This window comes from Gastrolobium bilobum, unplaced genomic scaffold (genome assembly GCF_033153095.1).
Source record: "Gastrolobium bilobum isolate Gb01-03AN ecotype WA unplaced genomic scaffold, APGP_CSIRO_Gbil_v1 utg187773, whole genome shotgun sequence".
In the NCBI taxonomy this organism is placed as follows: Eukaryota; Viridiplantae; Streptophyta; class Magnoliopsida; order Fabales; family Fabaceae; genus Gastrolobium; species Gastrolobium bilobum.
The window spans coordinates 23,278-45,923 of record NW_026897680.1 but is presented as its reverse complement, the minus strand read 5'-3'; the positions used below and the strand labels follow the sequence as shown (position 1 = coordinate 45,923).

The window sequence follows — 22,646 nt, the reverse complement described above, 5'->3', positions numbered from 1 at the left end:
TAATGACGGATTATCTCATGGCAGAACTATATATATTTGGCATGAGATTCTTTTACCTTATAAATGTTTATTAAAAATAAAACTTGGTAAAGCTTCTAAATATTATGCCAATTTAGAATTTTTTAGATTTTAGATATTTTGTCTTAACTCTGTAAGGAAGAATTTACGTAAAATGCTTAAAAATTAAATATATTCATGATAATATATTAAATTTATAAATTTCAATAGTATTGTTGTATTCACTCTTTTTTAAATTTTATAGTTCTGTTTCATTATTAAATTTAATTGAGCCATTAGGATTAATTAAGATTAAGGGACACCAATTGACGTTAGTAAGTACATATATATATATATATATATATATATATATATATATATATATATATATATATATAGAGGGATATGTTATATTTATTATCAATTTTATTATCATTGGATCAAAATTAAATTAATGATTATAAAATAACATCAAGTGAGAATTAAATGGTAGTAAAAAAATATAGCAGTAACTATAACCTCTCTCAGTCAAATCTAAAAGTTTGGTATCAAATTCTAACCGTTGATTTCTGCCAATCGATGGTTGTAATTTATTGGATCACACTTATTAAGTAATTATTAATTTCTAATAAATTATAACTGCTAGATTGACAGAATTCAACAATTAAGATTTAGTGTCAAATGATCTTGTCTATATATATATATATATATATATATATATATATATATATCATTCAATAACTCTTTTTAGTCTAAAATTATTTAGTTATACTTTTCAAATATAAAAAAAATATTTTTAATAATTTTGTAATTGTTTTTCGATTTTTACAAAGTTTGACATATACGATCAAATATAGTTCAGGGGTTGACTACATTTACAATACATGTTGAATTATAACAACCAAATTTGTGTAACTAGATGGATAGAAAAAGTTGAGTCTCATTCAGTGCTCCCGTGACCAAGATCACACCATTAAATACTTACAATGAAAATCTGTTTCACGCTTAAAAAAAAACAAGTAATGGCACGAAGTACAAGAGCACAACCATATAAACATATAAGATTTGTTTATTGGTCTGCACGTGTATTAGTGCATCTATATTAGTATAGGACACACCTGAATATATCTCTGTAACTAATCTCTTAGAGTTTGTTGTATGGTTAGTATTGAGCCCTATCCGTTAGTATTGGGCCTGACCCATGATATGGGTCAGCATCTATCTCTATGTATAACTTTCTCTTTGTATATGAAAATAATAATAACAATATACAGATTCTTCAAACACTTCAATGGATTCACTCTTCTCTCTCCTTGTACTCTCTTTCTTACACGTTCTTCTCTGTTGTGGTATCAGAGCCTTCGATATGAAGGCCTGATCCATACTGAGCTAAACCATGACTTCCGCATCTCCCAAATCAAACTTGCATGCATCAGATTCTCCTGCGATCATGGTTGTCAAACTCGCGAGTTTACTCGCAAAATCACACGAGTTTACGCTTCAACAACCCCTCAACGATCCTGTTTCTGCTCTAACTCGCTTTTGGCCCTCAGATGATAGAAGCGACGAGTTTTTTGGCAAACTCGTTCAATCGTACGAGTTTAACGATTAAACCAGCAAAAAAAAGTGACCAGTTGACCCGAAAAACCATTATATAAATGGCTTTTTTTAGCAAAAAAATCCCTAAATCACCTGATTAGTTTCAGCCACCAGCATTCCATATCGTGGGAGACGACTAGGTGACTCGCGAAGATGCCTCAAGCCACCGTCTTCTCCGGTCGTCCCTCCCTTGCGTGCTACTACTTGGTTGCCTTGCCCTTTTCCGTTCGTAGCTTCTCCACCATCTTCGTCGTTCTGCTTCGCTGTCACAGGTTAGTGCTCTGCTTTGTCTCTATCTCTTCTCTGTTTCGTTTTTTTTCTTGGCCGCGCGTTTGGTTTTCCTTTTAGCCTCTGTTCGGTTTCATTTATAAATATGGGATAAAAAAATCATTTTATAAATGAAACCAAATTAATAAAGCAAATTAATAGTTTTGCCTCTGATTGATTTTACAAAGAAAATTAAAAAATTATTTATAAGGCAAAATAATACTTTTTGCCTCTGTTTGCCAAACCAAATTAATAATTCATCGAATAATAAATCAAATCAGATTTATTTGATAAATCAAACAAAAATTAAATTACTTCATCTATTTGATAAATCAAATTTATTTGATATATCAATACTTCATCTATTTGATTTTACATTCATAAGAAAAAATGAAATTAATCCAAATAAAAATTTATTTGATAAATCAAATTACTATTTTTTTACTCATGTTTGCCTCCGTTTGATTTTACATTCATAAAAAATAAATAAATTAATCCAAATAAAAATATGCATATAAATATATTACTTTACTCATGTTTGGTTGAATTAAATTTGCTTATTATATTATTTTATGTGCATATAAATATATATAAATATAATTTGTATCTTGTGTTACGAGTCTACGATCCATGTTACGATTCTGCGATTTACGATTTTGGTTCACCCTTTCGAGTTTGCATAGAATCTCGAGTTTGACAACCATGCCTGCGATAGATTAGGAATCGTCACAAGGAAATCGAAAAGCATCTATAGAGAATCGCACATCAGAAAATCGCGCAATGGAAATCAGAGCACGACAAATGTTCAATCAGTCGATAACTTTGAAATTGATAGAGAATAACTACTTGTTATGGAATTAGATCATAGATCCAATTATTACTTCGCACCAGATGCATCATTTTTTGGTAAATCCAAAAATACCACTTCAATTTCAGTCAAAGGAAGATCGAATCAGTGGAATTCAAAATCCTGCATATGTTGAATGGATAACACATGATTCCATGCTTCTCTCATGGCTTCTCTCTACCATATCAGTGTAAACACCCAATTTTACCCCAAATATTAAAAATATAAAAGAACAAAAAAAAATAATAAATTGTGAACCCCTTATTATTATTATTTTTATTTATCTTTAATATAAGGAAAAAAACAAGAGAAAAAATAAAGGAAAGAAAAGGGCCGTTGGCAAAATAAAGCCAAGCCAAGCCAACCCAAATCTACTTAATCTAAAGGGGCGTTAACCCAACTCAGCATCTTTGCTTTTGTTAAACAAAACCTAGATTTTTTATTTTATTTTTATCTTTTTCATCCTTTCCAAGTCACGTTACAACATTGGTCTCATCCTTTCCAAGGGGCGGCAAATGCCTCACACTTCTCCAAGCACACGCAGGTGCTTTCATTCACTAAGAAGACCTGAGCTGCACTGCAAACTTGCCATCCACAGTCACCGCCTCAACAACTTGGCCATTTGAACCAAACCCTTTATATGAAGAAACCTCAAGATCTCTCCCTATAAATACCAAGAGGCTCACATATAAAAAAAAAAAAAAAAGGAGGAGGGGAAGCGGTAAGTCTGAAACAGAAATTTTTATGTTTTATCTGCTACTTGTCCTCATATAATTATTTGCTCCTAATCTATTATGTTCATAGTATTTTTCTTTTGTTATTAACTTTTTTTTGGTAAACCTTTTGTTATTAAATTTATCCATTAGGCAAGCTCAAAAAGTTTTCCCTTTATTCGCTATACTTTGTTGATACTTTGCAGTTTGCACTTATGATTTTAGGTGTTTCGCTTACATTGAATAAAATAATGATAAACACAAAGTGGGTTGCATTTCCCTGCACTTGTCTTTATACATTTGAATTGTAATCCTCATCTTAACAGAAGTCAGTCTAGCTAATAAAGGTAGTACGAAAGATTCAACCAATTAATCTGCGTATGAAATCATGATGCTATCTTGACTTGTGGATCCATTTCATTTTTTTTTTGTTTTCTTCGTCTGTATCGAAAGTAGATGGACTCAACTTCGCATGGGATATCGTTACCCATTTGATTCAATGATAGATCGTATTCTTACCTCTTAAGGGCTAGATCGAAAAGTTTAAAACCTTTTTTACTTCTTGTTAAAAACCTAGACTTACATGATTCCTTGATGCTAAAATTAAATATTGGGCGATTAGAAGAAACCCAAGTATATGAACTCTCTTGAGATTAGAAAGATAAAGTAACTAATAGTTATAAATTAAGGGAAAAATGTTTCCGCAGTTAATGCAGAGAAGTTATCTGTATTTATTCCCAAAACGACGTTGTTTTAGTATTGAAATCTTAAAAAATTATAAATATAAACACTATTATAACTCTAAAATAAATTAAAATTACAAAAACACCATGATTTCCGTCCTAAAACGACGTCGTATTGACTTACTGCAGATAACTTATCTGCAATAACTGCAGAAAAAGCGAACCCATAAATTAATATAGAAAGTGGGGAGTTAAAAATTAAAATTAAAGCATATTAGTTAACTTAATATTTTGCCTATTATTAATTGCTTCATTATTACTTTATGTAATTTGCTCTGTATATTTTTAAAGTTATAAATAAAACAAAAATTAATTTTTTTTTCTTAACTATAAAAAGAGCTAATTTAGCTGAGACAGCTTGTTAACTCTTATACCTTTATTTTGGATCATTTCGGTTGAGACGACCCCTAGTAAAATTAATTGTTAAAAAAAAAGAAATTTATATATATATAGTAAAATTAATTGTTAAAAAAAAAGCACATTTCCTCTTCTATATATATATATATATATTATATATATATATATATATATATATATATATATATATATATAAGCATAACACAATAAAGGTTAGCTGAGCCGTGGCGACTTGTTAATCTTGTAAAATTTGTGTCAGGTTATTTTGGCTGTGAAAACCTGATTATCCAAATTTTCTTTGAAAAAAATTAAAATTATAATGAATTTTTTTAAATTATTAATTAAAGTATAATATATCAAAGATTCTTGATTTTACATAAAAAAGGATTAACTAAGTTGAAACAGCTTGTTAATCCTACATCTTTGCTTGGATCATTTTGGTTGGGACAACCTGATAATCCGAGAACATCGAATATAATCAAATGAATTCTTCAAAATTTAAATTAATAAACACACAAATATTTTTCTTATAAAGAACGACGTAGCTTTGAATTCCTCACTGTACCGGAGGATACGTCGGAGCGGAGCTCTTTCCGTCGAGCTAAGATAAAATTTACTTATTTATCATAATAAAGGATTAGCTGAGTTGAGACAGCTTGTTAATCCCGCAATTATCATTTATTTTAGTTGTGACAGCTTGGTAATCTGAAACTTTTAAAATTAAATCAAAATAATCAGTACGCAAACAAAAAGAACAACAAAGTTTTAAATTCTGCACCAAAGGATGCGTCAGAGCGAGAGTTTTTTTCCTTTCGTCAAGCTAAAATAAAGTTTTTTTTTTTTATTTAAATTATTTCTCTTCTTAATCATATTGATATTTTATGGGGAAAAGCAAATATTTTAAAAGCTATTAATAATTCGCACAATTAATTTAAGGTAACCGTTTTTAAACGGATGTGTCAGGGGTGCTGTGGGATTGAGCTTCCACCCTTCCTTGCGCATAATTAGACTCCTGAACCTTTGATCTATAATTTTAAAGACCAGTTTGCAATAAAAGGTTTTTCAATTTTTCCAAAGTAAATAAAATTGGTGGCGACTCCATTGTTTTAATTATTTAAAATTTGGGGTCGTTACAATCAGAATTTGTTGTGAATGAGATTCTAGGAGTGAAGTATTCTCATGAAGCCTGGGATAAAATACACAAGTTATTCCAAAGAATGATGAAATCAAAGGCGAGACTACTAAGATTTGAGTTGCACTCAATCAAAAAGGGATCGAAGTCTGTGAAAGAGTATCTCTCATGAATCAAAGCTATCTGTGATTCCTTGAAAGCAATACGAAGTCCGGTAAGTAATGAGAAGCGTACTGATATTGTTCTTGGAGGTTTACCAACTGAATATCTTGCTTTTGTGACAACGGTGCATGGACGTGAGAATGCCTATTCTATTGAGGATCTGAATATTCAACTAATTACGCATGAAAAGATTCTGCCAAAACAAGCAGAATCGTTGATCTGTGACTCAACAATGGTAAATCTGACTTAGCAAGGATCAGATACTGGAAAGCAGAGCATTGTCAATAACGGTGGCAACAGTAACACTTTGTTTACCCTTGTTTTACGCGATTCGTAACAGAACACTGATTTCCATAATTCCAGTCGTTCTTTTCCATCCAATAGAGGATGAGGTCGCTATGGAGGACGTAATAATCGAGGCAGAGGACGTGGAGGAAGATCCAATGTTTGTTGCCAGCTTTGTTACAAGTTTGGACATGACATTCATACATGTTGGCATAGATATGATGAAAATTTTATTCCAACACTCCCTCCACCTAATAATGCTTCTAATACACATTTTTTGCCTCAGTTTTTCCCTCAGGGCTCACAGCAACAAACCCGCTCCTGCCTTAGAGTGGTATCTGAATTCTGGTGCAACACATCATGTGACTTCCAATCCACTGAACCTTATTCAAAGTCAACAGCTTGCTGGTGCAGATCAGATATTGATTGGAAATGGTCAAGGTTTGACAATCATAACTATTGGTTCTTCCAATTTCACTGCACCTCTTGATCCTCACACACCATTACACCTTAAAAATCTTCTTCTTGTTCCCTCAATTATGAAAAATCTTGTGAGTGTCAGTCAATTTGCAAAAGACAATTCAGTATATTTTGAATTTCATCCCACTGTTTGTCTTGTAAAATCATATGGGTCACACAAAGTTTTACTTGAGGGGACTCTTGACTCCAGTGGTCTCTACAAATTTGATGGAATAAATCTTCATCAAGCTTCAACTCGTGCCCCACAGAATGTATCATGTGTTCCTCTCAACTCCAGTGGTGTTCCTACTATTTGTCAAGATGTATGTAGTGATAAAGTTTCAGTAAATAGTGGTTAATCTTGTGATATAGGAAATTCTGTCTATTCAATGTGGCATTATCGTTTAGGACATCCACACAAAGATGTTGTCAAGTCTGTTCTTCAAACTTGTAATATTCCCTACAATAATAAATCAGTTGACAATTTCTGTTCAGCTTGTTGTATTGGCAAAGCTCACCGTTTACCTTCATCACCTTCCACCACTGTTTACAGCAAACCATTTGAGTTGATATATAGTGATTTATGGGGACCTGCACCAATAAAATCCATTATGAGATACCTATACTACATTTCTTTTGTTGACGCACATACTCGTTTTACATGGATATACCCACTGAAATAGAAATATGATGCACTTCAAACGTTTAAAAAGTTTCACACCTTCATTACCACTCAATTTCAATTGCCAATTAAATCCATACAAACTAACTCGGTAGGGGAATTCAGATCTTTCACACAATACCTTCTTTCTAATGGGATTAACCATAGAGTAGCTTTCCCACACACCCATCATCAAAATGGGGTTGTTGAACGTAAACATAGACATATTATAGAGACTGGTCTAACCATGCTGTCTTCTGCCTCTTTGCCAATGCAATATTGGGACTATGCTTTCCTTTTTGCTGTGCACCTTATTAATATGTTGCCAACAACTTCTTCGGAGTTTCAAGTTCCTTACACCAAGCTATTCAACATAGTACCAGACTATAAATTTCTTAAAATTTTTGGTTGTGCACGCTTCCCTTTCCTTTGACCTTACAATAAACATAAGTTGGAATTTAGGTCCCAAGAATGTCTATTCCTTGGCTATGCTACACATCACTAGGGTTATGTATGTCAAAGTCCTGATGGCCGCATATACATCTCAAAGGATGTTTTATTCAATGAAAACAGGTTCCCATATCCTTTATGGAATACTTTGTCTACTTCATCAGCACACTATTCATGTTCCCTCTCTCCACCCCTTGCTGTTTTGCCTAACTTTAACCATCATTCTTCTGCTCCTTTTGATCATGCCACTGCACCAAGCTCACACTTACATCAGAATTTACATGTTGGTCATCTTGTTACAACTCATACTCCCATTACTCATAATGTTGAATCCCAACTTGTTCAATCTATGAGATCATCCTCTTTAAGTCCAGTCATGTCTGATCAGGTCCCTCTCTTGCTCCAAGTTCCCACTCATCTTCTATGTTGTCTTGTCAGTCTTATTCTTCCTCTTTATCCTCTTCACCTTCTGAATATCAACCGTCTACTAGTCTTAGTCCTCCTTCACCCACTCATTCTATCACCACACGGTCTAAAACAATTGCCAGATCTCTTGCTCTTCTCACACACATGGAACCAACTTCTGTCAAACAAGCACTGGCTAGTCTTCAATGGCTGAATGCTATGAAAGCTGAGTTTACAGCCTTACAAGCTAATCATACATGGACTCTTGTTCCTCTTACTTCTAATAGGAAGGCTATAGGATATAAATGGGTGTTCAAAGTGAAGGAGATCCAGATGGCACTATAAACAAGTATAAAGCTAGATTTGTTGCTAAAGGTTTTCATCAACAAGAGGGGTTTGATTATACTGAAACTTTTTCCCCTGTTGTGAGACCAGTGACTGTACGGATAATGCTTACACTTGCCCTTACCTTTGGTTGGTCTTTAAGACAACTAGATGTCAACAATGCTTTTCTAAATGGGGATTTGGCTGAGGATGTTTACATGCAACAACCTCCTGGATTTGAGGCAGCAAATAAAACTCTTGTTTGCAAACTGAACAAGGCACTATATGGTCTTAAACAAGCTCCTAGAGCTTGGTTTGACAAGTTAAAACAAGCGTTATTTTTGGTTGGATTCAAGTCCAACAGTTGTGATCCATCCCTCTTCATTTTTCGTCAAGACAACAACTGCATATACATCCTAGTTTATGTGGATGATATTATTGTGACAGGTAATGATCTCTTGTTCATCAACAACCTGATTACAAATCTGAACTCAAAGTTTGCTCTCAAAGATCTTGGTCCCTTGGACTACTTCTTGGGTATTGAGGTAAAGAAGCTCAACACTGGCTGCATTTTTCTATCTCAATCCAAATATATTCGTGATCTCTTGGCTAGAGCAAACATGTCTGATGCTAAGAGCATAGCCTCACCTATGACCACTGGTTGCAAGTTGACCAAGCATAGGTCCAATTATGCTACTATTATCTGTCCGGAAATTAGCTTTGCTGTCAACAAGGTTTGTCAATTCATGTCTCATCCTTTACTTGCTCAATGGACTGCTGTTAAGCGAATTCTCAGGTATCTCCAAGGGACTGTGTAACACCCCAAATTCTAACAATTTATAATAGCATAAATAAATTCAATAATTTTATAAATAACAGCGGAAGTTCAAAATAATCGAATTTGGGAAGTGTTACCGCCGCACCTGTACAGGGACAAGTGCAAGGCTAACTCTATTACATTCAAATAAAAATCTAAGACTACAGTTTTTTTTTATACATAATATTTATTACAGCTAGAAATCCTGAGTCGTATCCTCACTGCCCACTGCTAGCCCCATCCTTGCAACCTGATTTACTGAAAATCTGCTCCCCCGCAGCCGCAGGATCATTGCAGTCAACAAACACAAAAGTCAGCAAAGCTGGTAATCCCAATCAAGATACAAAACGAAGATAATATAACCCAATATCAATCAAGACATTTATTTAAAAATAATCAACATAATCAACTCAATTAATATTTCGAATATGTCATTTATTCATAACTCAAGCAATATTCAAATATGTCATTTAATCATAATCAAGTAATAATTCAAATAAGAAATTTAATCATAAATCAAGCAATAATTCAAATAAGTCATTTAATCATAACTCAAATCAAGTATTAATATCATTATTAATCATGTTTAAGATTATTTAGTCCATTTAGTGTATAAGGGTAATTGTCAACTAACATATTTAGCACAACATTAATCATAATATTACATAAATGGTAATATTCACAATTCAATGACATTCATCATAATCAAATCAAATAACGTTTCATTATTAATCATGTTTAAGTTCATTGTACTTAGTGGGAAGAGAACCATGGTAGACCCGGGAAACCCTGCCAGTCTACCCCGTGACCCGGGAAAAAACCACTGTTACCAGCCACGTATAATCAAAATTGGCCATAATCAATTCACATCTTCCTAGTGTGCACACCTCTTCCCAAAGTTGCTACTAGTACCCCGGGAAAAAACCACTGTTACCAGATACCACTTTGGGAAGAACGGATATAATCTTTTTCACATCGGAGGCATAAAGCCCAAAAGTTGTGTTCATCACCTTGGGAGGTACCATCCCAAAGCTATCCTCCCACTATTTAATTATTTACAATCACACTCAATCATCATATCACATTCAAAAATTTCTTCTTTCAATATATCCATTACTCAAGGTCATCATAACTTTCCAATTTATTCAAGGATATGATAATTCAAATCTTCAACATTCATCACAGTAAAATCCAAATCTGATCCTCATCATAACTTTCCAATTTATTCAAGGATATAATAATTCAAATCTTCAACATTCATCACAGTAAAATCCAAATCTGATCCTCATCATAAGTTTCCAATTTATTCAAGGATATAATAATTCAAATCTTCAACATTCATCATAGAAAAATTCAAATCCAATCATCGTCATTCAAATAATCCCATCACATCAATTATCATAGTTATAAATATTCAAATTCAATCATTAAAACACATATTTGGAAAGTTTTTCTTAAAGAGTATTATAATTCCATAATTTTCATAATTATTCAATAAGATCCATATATTGCACATGAATTAAATTTTATACCTTACATTGCACATAATTATAATTTCTAAAATAATAACATTTTATATCATATATTGCACATAATCATAATTTCTAAAATAAAAGTTTATATCATATATTGCACATAATCATAATTTCTAAAATAATAAAAATTTTCCAAAAATATTCTAATTATCATATGTAGTAATTTAAATTTAAAAAAAACAAATACCTATATATATAGAAATGTTCATACCAAACTATTAAGAACATCTACGGATTACATATAAGGATTATGCCCAAATTTCATATAATATAGATAACCTAAACACCTAGGGATTCAGATTACATCCAAGTTTTATATAAAAGAAATAACCTACGAATAGAATTACATATACCAAAATTCATATCAATATAATCTATAACTCTCTAGGGATTAGGATTACTATTAATAAACTTCAAACAAAATTATAACCTAAGGATTATGATTACACATATCAAACATATAACTACCTAAAGATTAGGATTACCTAGTCTCCGTTTTTGCTAACTTCTAGAAGAGAATAAATTGGGGCAGAGAACCGGTTGGTAACCAAAAGAATATAGAAAATAAAACAAATAAACTTTTGAAGTAAGGAGAGAGAGTAATAGAGGAGAAATGTTGAAGAGTGAATTAGTTTGTTTAGGCTAGGCCTCTATTTATAGTTGAAGTTTTGGGCTCGGATATGGGTTTCGTGCATTTATTTCCTTTTTCTTTATTGATGTATTTGATATTGGCTTCATACACTATTTTATTATTAATTTCTTATGGCTCAGATTAAACCTAACTTATTTGCTGACTCATTATTGACTCATCATATCTAATCAAATTACCAATCAACATTAACAATCAATCATTACCAATCAAACATTATCAATCAAACATTATCAATTGAACATTATCAATCAATCATTATTAATCAATCATTATCAATCAAACATTACCAATCAAACATAAATGCTTAAATCATCAATCAATTAATAATCCAATTAATTACAATTTATCATCTAATATATATATATATATATATATTTATATATATGTATACATATTAATATTATTTTAAATAATCTAGAGTATTACAAAGTATCAAAATTATTTTCCAATAGCACTCATATCGCACAAAATAATTTTATCAAAAATAAAATTAATATTATACTTTGTTATCTATCACCATATATATATATATATATATATATATATATATATATATATATATATATATTACTACTAATTTATTGTTTATTATTATTATTATTTTATTAATAAAAATATGGGGTATTACAGACTGTCTCATACGGGCTTCTGTTGCAGCCTGCATCTGCTCACTGTTCTTTGTCTCTCACAACATTTTGTGATGCTGACTGGGCTAGTGACCCTGATGATCGCAGGTCCACTTCAGGTGCTTGCCTTTTTCTTGGTCCAAACTGAGTGTCTTGGTGGTCCAAAAAGCAAACTCTTGTGGCCAGATCTAGTACTGAGGCAGAGTATAGGAGCTTAGCTATTACATGTTCAGAAATCTTGTAGATCCAGTCACTTTTTCGTGAACTTCATCTACCCTTAACCACTCCTCAGGTGTTTTGTGACAATTTAAGCACTGTTGCACTTGCTCACAATCCAGTTTTACATTCCAGGACTAAACATATGGAATTGGACATATTCTTTGTCAAAGAACGAGTACTCTCCAAAGCTCTGATTGTATCTCATGTACCTACATCAATCCAGCTTGCTGATACTCTAACCAAGCCATTGTCTGCTCCCAGATTTGCTGAACTGAGGACCTAACTCAGAGTTATGGATGCTCTTTAACTCCAAAACTGCTGAGTTTGAGGGGGCATATTAGCATGTAAACATATAAGATTTGTTTGTTGGTCTGCACCTGTATTAGTGCATCTATATTAGTATAGTACACACCTAAATATATATATGTAACTAATCTGTTAGAGTTTGTTGTACGGTTAGTATTTGGCCCTATCCGTTAGTATTGGGCCTGACCCATGATATGGGTCAACATCTATCTCTATATATAACTCTCTCTTTGTATCGGATAATAATAATAACAATATACAGATTCTTCAAAACATTTCAACAGATTCACTCTTCTCTCTCCTCATACTCTCTTTCTTATACGATTCTTCTCTGTTACAAACTAAGTGGACTTCAATGGATAAGTCACTTTGGATTCAAAGATTGGTTATACCTCTGTCCCAAGCCACAATCAAGGTTGCACTTAGTCCAGTCATTCAGGCAGAAAATACATGATATTTTATGCTTGAGAAAAAGAAGAGACATAAGAGAGCATGGATTCAAATTCTGGAAAGGATTTTTAAGGCGATAATTGTGATGCCGCTGAACTCGAATTAATTTTTTTTCCTCGCTCGGTTGTAGGAAGACTTGTAGGAATACATGGAGAACCTAACTCGTTTTAAAGGAATAATTATGATTGAGTTTTTTTTAAAGTAAAATATTTATCACGGTTCGCACTTCGCAGTGTGATTAAATCGCACATGATTAAATAGTACTAAAATGACCAAAACACTAGGCAAATACCACATGAGATGTGGTATTTTGAGTAAGTGGATATTGGAAAATACCACGTTTGGTTTAGATTTTTGAAAAAAATACTAGGCAAATAGAATAGATGGGAAAATGACTTTTGTGTTGATTTTTGGATAAAATTCACTGTTACAGAATACCACTTGAGATATGGTATTTTGAGATAACTGAGGAAGTGAAAAAACAGGTGCAAAGTTTCTCCTGAACATAGATTTTGCAAATTTAAATAAATTTCCCTGGTAATATTTCGGTCAACCAAACAACTTTTTTTACATTTTCCTACCAAACTCACTTTCCAACCATTTCCCTAGTAATCACATTTTCCTAGTATTCAAAAAAAATTTCCTCGACCAAACGCCCCTTAAATTTAATCTTAACTAGAGTTTGTCGTAAAAATGTTAAAGTCCTCTATATATTCTGTCTGCTAAAATAAAATAAAAAATAGATTAACGATTACGTCAATGTGTGTCAATATGCTTAATCCAGCAGTATATAAAGCATCATTCCAGGTAAGAAATAGTATGAGAGCATATCGTGTCTTGTATTAACTTTTCCCCAAATTTATAAACTTCTGCACTTCTTGCTTCGTGTATTTTTTTTTTTTTTTTTTGAGATATTCCAATCACGACTAGTCTAATTTGAAGTAAGTCCGAGACTGAGACTTTAAATTCCTAGCGCCAACTAAATTACCATCATTTGATTCTTGCTAATGTAGTTGGATCTAGGGTTGGCAAAATGGGCCAACCCGACCCAACCCGCGTTCAACCCGGAAAAAATGAGCCTGATTAAGGTTGACTCGAAAAATAAACGAGGCAGAAAGCTCAATCCAACCCGACTCGAGTCGGGTTAGGGTTGGCTCGCGAGTTGACTCGAAAAAATAGAAAAATAAAATAAAATTCCATTGATGCTATAACTTTTAATTTTTTTTTCTAAATTATTAATTCATTCAATTCAAAGACATTATACTGATAAACCATAGAAAATTTTGCATTTGGACTTGGACTTATTGACAGTTGGCACCACATTCACACTGTCACACATACTATAAAAAAGATGATCCTTAATGCACGGTTTTGGACTTATTGGCAGCAGCTGCAGAGTATTTTTGTTTGGGTCTTTGGAATTGAGATTTTAAATTTTAGCTTTCCACTTTACTTTCATTAATTTTTATACTTTTATATTAAAAAAAAAAATATAACCCGCGAGCCAATCTGTTTGACTCATGGGTTGGCTCGGTTTTTTTCGAGTTGACTCGAGTTACTAACTAATTTTTTTTTAACTCAATCTGAATCTTTTTAGCTAGGTGACTCATTTTTGCCGAGCCTAGTTGGATCCAAGTTGGTTGAACCAGTTGCATCTTTGTACCTTTATGCCCCATTATGTTCTCTCTTTGATATTTGGGATCACGATCCTAAGCGGATTAAAATAAGTGGTTTAGAAAATTTATTGTTAAAATTAATTTCTTATATAATAAAATATAAAAACTAAGTACAAGTTATTGATTAGGAACCGTAAATCTAACATTGCAGTGAATCGCGATCCCTATCATTTCGTACCAGTATTATGCTTTTGTGTAGGCCGTTCACACTTGTCTGCCATTTTCCGAGAATTTTAGATCATGATTGTCACTTTTTTTTGCTATGTGAGCCCTGTAGAGCCATATTATTGCAAGCATCTTTATCCTAGCCAGATTCTTAAAAGGAAATGCTTCTTCTAGTGGTGGTACTGGTAAGTGGTAACATCTCCAAGCATAAATTCCTTTAACAACTTACCAATAAAATATATATTAAAATGCAGCATTATATTTCCTTTTCAATAGTTATGCAAGTTGCAAGGGACTCAATAGATACCGTGGTAACAAACTAATTATTCGAATCGAATAGTGCTAATCAATGGGCATATGGGGAACGGGCCAATGTACATTTTCTGCAGTTTTTTAAGTGAGTTTATCAATAAAGTAGACAAATAAAGGTGTGTTTATCTTTGATTTAATTTACAGTACCTCACAATTTTTAAAAAAAGAGAGTAATGATGTGTTTGATCGTGTTCTGATTTTTTTAAAACTATTTTCTAAAATAGTTAATGAAATATGTGTTTTATGTGTTTTTTTTTTAAAGTTAAAAATCCCAACCTAAAACAAAAACAACTGAAACATAGCCTATATATATATGAATGTTGGAATTTGACACCAAATTCTAAATGTTAATTTTCGTCGATCAACGATTTTCATATATTAGGAATCAAACTTATTAATTAACTATTAATTCTTAATAAACGATAATCGTTAATTGGCGAAAATTAACGGTTAAGATTTGGTGTCAAATTTTAAAATTTGACACCAATGTCAAAGGATCTTGCCTATATTTATCGTATAAATAGAATTAACTTAAGAATATATATTAGTAATTTCACCCCGTTATTAAATTTTCTCGTTCCGTCGTTTTCAAGGGTGTTCAACATTAGCTGAAAGTTTTTTTTTTTTTATAACAAAGCTGAAAGTTTTTTAATTAGCAGGTATCTTGTTTTTGTCAATTCTTGGAATTATGGATTATTTAAAACTAAACCAATCCAATCAAAATTGAAAAAAACCATCTGAATAACTAAAAATTGAATAAACCGAAAAAATAAAAAATAAAAAATAATTGAATTTGATTAGTTTTAAAATAGTATTTCTCCTAATTTTTTTTTCATGTTATTCATACTTATTTAATAACTTCTCTATTATATTTCAACCATCCCCCCTCTTAAATTTAGACATAAAGTGTAAGAATAGTAATATTATTTAGACCTTGTATTTTGATGTATTTGTTTAAACTTGTATTTAGTATATTTTGATGAATTAATTTAGACTTGTATATGATATATTTTGATAAAATTAATTTTTCATATTTTGATGAATTTATTTATTGAAAAATTCTAACAAATTCGCGAACATTCTAATATTGAATTTAAATCGTTAGGACCTATAATATATTTACATATTGATCTTTCAAAGATATTGGTTGGACCAATAATTATTGGGTTGGGCCTAATCAGATACGGTTTAAGATAAATGATATTGATGAAGAGAAGGGTTGTTGAAGAGTGGATTGCCGAGATGATATCCTGCTTGACGAGATAATTGATCTAGTTCTCCTAGAGTTTGAGCAATTTGAGGAGACTAGAGGTGAGAACCTGCAAGACACTCTGACGTTCGAGTTAGTTCAGTATTCAAGGATATATGATTTTACCTGGGCTGAATGCCTCTATATTTATAATGGAATGATGTCTTGCTCCGTGTCGCCTTTCTATGGCGATATTCATTTCTAATGATGGAGTATGGTGTCCTTTTATAAGCTATTTATTGGGCAAGAAGCCTACATTCAGGCTAGCCCTAGTAGATGTAGCGGCGAGCTGGTGCTGCCCTTCATTCTTTTGATTGATGTGGAGGTCAAGTTGCCTTGAGCTGCTGATCTCGCCAATGATGTTTCTTTGCATACTAAGGGTGTGCATGACATGCAACCATCCGAGAATCATTTTTTTTTAATTTCTGTTCCTGGGAACAGAAACTGATAGAAACAGTGTTTGGTAAAACCAGTTTACTTTTATGTTCCGGAGATGAGCCAGTTTAATTTTTGTGTTGGGGAATAAAAAAACATTTGTTTCTCCGTTCCAGGGCACAAAAAGAGAATCATTTTTCTGCTTTTTTTTTTTTTGCATTCGCCACTCTCAACCTTTTCTCTAAAAAAAAAATGACGCCTCCTGCTCCTTCGACGATTCTACCTTCTATAAGTTTTTTTCTCTTCCCCTCTTTTCTCCTTTGGTTTTTTCTTCTAACATTCTTCTCTTCTCCCCTACTATCACAACTTCTCTGTTTTGTTGTTCTTTATTTTGTTCTTTTACACTGTTGTTGTTGTTTCTTGCTTTGCTTCATTTTTCTACCGTGATACCAGGTAAATTCACTCTCTAATTCAATTTTTTATTTGATAAATTTTGATTTCTTGTTTTGGGGTTTTTGGCAGGAGTCGATTTAATTTGATTCTCGGAATAAAAATAAAATGTGTTAACAAACATAATTCTGATTCTCGGAACTCCAAAGCACATAATAAGAAAAAATTTGTTTCATCTTAGAAATAGTGTTGGGAAACAGAATAATTATCATGCACACCCTAAGTCATTCTGGCTATCAGCCAAGTTGGAGAGATGCCATACGTAGGATGAACTTTGTTCCTTCGAGGTTAGATTTGTGATTTTTGGGTCTTCTGGGCCTTTATTGGATTGAGCTTTCTTCTCACATATATCAGGCCTACATCAGATATATATATGATATCAATTTGTCCTTTGTAAATAACTAAATCAAATTAATCTTCCAAAAGATATAATTATGGCATCAAATTGGCTATCTAATTATAACATTGATAATATGACTTATGATTACGGTCAAACTTTATTTTGCTGAAATAATGTGAATTTGACCGATCAAAATGGTTTATATATATATTTTATTATACTTTTATCCCTTCTTCTACCTTCACTGTGGGTCCTTCGGCCCCGGTACCACAATGGTAGAATAAAGAGATCAGCTTCAAATAAATAAATTAATTAAATAAAAAGTAACAGCAACAGTGTCAACAACTTCTATTCTATATATGTAGCAGATGTGAAACTATTCTTCAACTTGAGCTTGTGTAGAATTTTTCAGGGCAATTGTTGAGTAGAGCTTGTAACTGAGGTCATGGCTCAAGTTTGTGTCCTTGAAGCAAAGGTGCAACTCAAATCATGTCCTGAAAAGTTCTATAACTTTCTCAAGAGCCAAAACCAGCACATTCCAAATAATGCACACAGCGAAAACATGCATGGTGTTGAGATTCATGAAGGCGATTGGGAGACTTCTGGCTCTGTCAAGCTTTGGAAGTATAGCTTAGGTATATCAATTATTATTATTATTAAGTTAATACACACAAATTATGTATGATATATACAGACTTTCTTTTTTCCTTTAATTAATTTGTAATATGACATATATATGTGAGGGTAAGAAATAGCATACACTCCAAAACCATTTCTCATTTTAAAAAACCCATTGTAAATTTTCAAGTTTAGATAAAAGCCCTTAAACTTTCAAAAACTTGTAATAAACCCTCTCCATACATAAATTAACAAAACCATTCATATATAATATGAATTATTGATTAATATACATGATAATTTCTGATTTGATTATCGTACTTTTAATAAAATTGAAAAATCTTTCCTCATTTTAAGTTAATTTGCTTTTAAATTCAATATTTTAGTTGTAATTAAATAGGAAAAAAATAAAAGGGATACTTTGCTCAACATAATGGATTAATTTGACATATTTGTGTGTCTTAATCAATTTGCATGCATGAACTTTAGCTAAATAAGTGGACATGAGGATGTCCATCTATACATTTTCTCTACATGTGAATTTGATTTTGTCAAACTAAGAAATTTCAATATTGTTTTGGAGGGAGGTTATAGTTATTATATTTTTTTCTTACTACCAAATCTTAATCGTTGATTTCTGTCAATTTAACGGTTATAACTTATTGAGAATTAATAGTTAATTAATAAATGTGACTCAATAAATTATAACCATTAGATTGACGAAAATTAAAGATTAAAATTTAATAGTAAAAGATAGTAAGAAAAAAAAATAGTAAGTACAATATCTCCCGTTGTTTTGTATTGCATATTTATCAATATAATAAATGTGAAAGCCGTGAAGCCATAAACCTGGTAGACAACAGAAAGTATAGTTATTGAAAAATAACGAACAACTTTCCAAATCATCCCTTGATTCATATTTTATTTGATTGGGTAAACTTAAAATATTGTGATATCTAAAAGCCAAAGTCAGGCAGGCTATTTTGTCCCATATTATCTGTCATTATTGTTTTATCATATATTTTTTTTCATAATATATTTATTTATTTGCCCTTTTTGGATTTACATGATTAAATATCTCAATAGAGTTTATAGTTTTCTTCATTGTTTGTACTTATTGCAGAAGGAAAAGAGGAGATATTCAAGGAAAGGATTGAAGTGGATGAAATAAACAAGACTATAACTTATGTTGCAGTGGGAGGGAATGTTTTGGAGTTGTACAAAAATTACAAGGCCATCGTGAAGGTTGAGAATATTGGAATATTGAAATTGAGATTAGAATATGAGAAGCTTAATGACGACATCCCACCTCCAAAGAAATACCAGCAGTTTATCATTAATATTGTTAAAGACATTGATGCAATCTTAGTCAAAGGTTAAACTGTGATATGTAAGGTGTAACCGTTGAGTTTTATGGCGGCGAACTCAAAGGTGGTTGTTCTGCGCTTTATATTTGAAGCAAACAACTTTTATATATATATATATATATATATATATATATATATATATATATATATATATATATATATATATATCAATAAATGGGTGACTCTCTGTAGGGGTGATAAACGAACTAGGAGCCTTTGGCTCGGCTCATGAAGGCCTGAGTTTATATGCCTAAAATTGATTGTTGAAACCAAGTTTGAACTTGTATAAAAGCTCGTTTAATAAAAAGACCGCATGTTTCAATTCAAAAGCTCGGTCTTAGAGCCTCTCAGTCTGGTCTAGTATATTAATTTTTATTTTTATTTTATAATTTTTATACTACTTGTAATAGTCTTCTCTCTCTTTCCTCAATCTATTTCACCTCATTTTATTAATTAAACAGCAGACATTTTAAATGATTTTGTTCTATATTATGCTGTTTGGATATACATTGAATTTATATATATTTATGAAATTACTAGTGCTGTTGATTGTACATTATTATAGTAGAGAATTTGTAACTTAGCTTGTTTGATGACAAATCTCCCCCTACCATGGGCTTCCCTAATTACCCAACAATTGAAACGTTTTTCGTTGAAAAATAATTTTTATTAGAAAAAGAAAAAAAATGTTTCTCGCTCATTGGAGATTAAGTTATGTTTTGAACTATCAAATTACATCATTTTGAAATTTGAGAATAAAAAATATAGGACATTTTAGAGACTTTGGCTTCTCTCTTACAATGAGTTTCTTCAAAATGATATCATTTAGGAATCATTGGAGATAATTATAGTGAAAAAAACAGAAACAAAATTTATAGTGATCGAAATCCAATTAAATTTAAGGAGAAATAATTAGACTGAATTTTCACCGTTAATACGAGATCAAATTAATTAGATTAGATAGGGATTCGTTCTATTGTAATATTGATAGAATTGCCCAAATTTAAATAAAATTAGAACTAATTAACATCCATTTATATTGGTTTTAATCTTTTTGTTTTTTTGTTCATATATATAAAAGAAGATGAATCATATTTTTTTCTCTTTTTCTCTCTCTTCTTTTTATAGAATCCCATCCTTCTCATAAGTGTGTAGCAGAAATATTATTCCTATTAACCCCCAAGGATAGCTCAGTTGGCAGCTGAGCTCCCAAGGGATTGCTTGGTGCAGGGATCAAATCCTGCCTCAAGCAGTTTTCTACCCCTACAATGAGGGGCTAGCCCAAACGGGCCGTGCCCGGAGAAGGTTGAATGGGGATACCTCCTGGCAATGTACCAAAAAAATAAAATAAATATTATTCCCATTTATATTTTATATCCGTTTATTATTGTAGTGAACCCTTTCACATATATTTTACATAATCAATACATCAGTAGGCATCTAATTCAAGTTTACTCATTACAAAGAAAAGAAGCAAACATCCTTATTCTTTATCCAAGTTCACGCTACTTATTTAGAAAAGCACTAACCTCAAGCCAAACCCACTATTCTTTTATTCCTTACAACTTTAATTTGGTGCTATGCCTGGACGAGATGAGTATCAATATCTTTAGTAATCTTGGTGAAGAGGTCCACATAGCTATAAGGAGGTTCAACTTTCTCATTGATCTTCTCATATTCAAAAGTCCATTTAACGAAAGCACTACCATCATCCTTATCAATAGCTTGAAAGATGAGCTTCAAGGTCTTGAACTGCTGACTTACATCTCCTTCAAAAACGTTGTATGTGATTATCATGTTCCTTTCGTCAATGGCGTCAATGTTATCCTTGCATGTTACAACCTTTCCATCTGTCATGTCAGAAGTAATTAATTAAGATCAACAACAAAAAAAGATTAACCAATCCTTTTGCTATTTACAACAATAATTAATATAAGGAAAAAAAGAGAACATAGTGCACTGGACTCTAGCGAGAACATAGTGCAAAAATATTACAATGATGTTCTCTTCGGGAGAACATAGTTATAATTTTACTATAACTGTGTTCTCGCGAGAGAACATAGTACACTGGACCGATTGTTACATCGAGTCACTATGCTCACTAAACCCTTAATATAAATAGAAGCTTAATCACCTATGACGTAAGTCCAGTGTCTAACTGAACCAATGTTATACCAGTCCCCTTGCTGCAACTTGGTTTGATGCACTCTTTCAGTAACGTTCTGAACGTGGTGAAGTTGCTTCAAGACAAAGTTGAAGAACTTTGTAGCTGTTGTTCGGATTCCATGTTCCGTACTCACTTTACCACTAAGACTAACCATGTCTCTGGAAACAAAACAAACAATAGGAAGTAGAGACGGATGAGAAATGTGGATGGATATTCAGCATATAGTTTGACCTTATATAGAAAATAGCTTACCCACTAGTAAAATATGAATTTTAAGAAATTCTTGGTTATCATTTTCCAGCATGTATGCAGTTGAAGAACTAAATTTTTTTATTTATATCTGCATAATTAATAGTGGGGTTGTGGGGGGAGGGCAGGGTCCTCGAATTTTTCTTTTAAAGATACTGTGAATAGTTTTGCATATTGTAATTTTTTTTTTTAATAATCATAAAGTAAGCTACTTCTAGAGGAAATTTTTTTGGGTGCTCCAGCCCCGTGTGATCCTTCTAATCAGGGAGTATCACTTGAACAAAAATATATTTTTCATTTCTCCTTTATTCTTTATTTTCAATAGTTGTCTGATTTTGATTGATCTGGATCACTGAGTTAATAGTGGTCCGAGACCACCGAAATTTTTCTCCTTCTAGAATTCTAGTTACAGTTTTGCATCTCCTTTAAAAATGTTAAATTTTTAACTAGTGATTTGTGGCTATGATACAATGGAATGAGACCATCGAGCATTTGTTCTCGGTGGCTACTTTTTTATTTTTTCTTCAAAAGTTCATCGAGTATTTGTGGCTGTGATACAATGGAATGAGATCATCGAGTATTTGTTCTCATTGGCTACTTTTTTTTTTTTTTCTTCAATAGTGTGTGCACACATGTAGGTAGTATATATTCACATAAAAATGCACACACTTG

General features: G+C 32.0%; 2 protein-coding genes across 3 annotated transcripts; one reads left to right on the top strand and one right to left on the bottom strand.

Moving 5' to 3' along the window:
* Positions 1 to 18,016: 18,016 nt before the first annotated feature.
* LOC133309294 (MLP-like protein 328) lies at positions 18,017 to 19,571 on the top strand. The gene is made up of 2 exons (XM_061510056.1): positions 18,017 to 18,208; positions 19,315 to 19,571. Exons 1-2 carry the CDS (start codon positions 18,019 to 18,021, stop codon positions 19,569 to 19,571), a joined length of 447 nt encoding a protein of 148 aa, XP_061366040.1. The 5' UTR covers positions 18,017 to 18,018.
* A 1,330-nt stretch (positions 19,572 to 20,901) lies between these two features.
* Positions 20,902 to 22,113, bottom strand: LOC133309290 (MLP-like protein 43). 2 transcript variants are annotated; one of them, XM_061510054.1, is made up of 3 exons: positions 21,978 to 22,113; positions 21,693 to 21,883; positions 20,902 to 21,408 (listed from the first exon to the last, which is right to left on the bottom strand). In XM_061510054.1, the coding sequence occupies exons 2-3, from the start codon at positions 21,877 to 21,879 to the stop codon at positions 21,137 to 21,139; spliced, it is 459 nt and encodes a 152-aa protein (XP_061366038.1). In that variant the 5' UTR covers positions 21,880 to 21,883; positions 21,978 to 22,113; the 3' UTR covers positions 20,902 to 21,136. The 2 variants fall into 2 exon arrangements, with proteins under 2 accessions (XP_061366038.1, XP_061366037.1); XM_061510053.1 differs by lacking the exon at positions 21,978 to 22,113 and having other exon boundaries at positions 21,693 to 21,940.
* Positions 22,114 to 22,646: the final 533 nt, after the last annotated feature.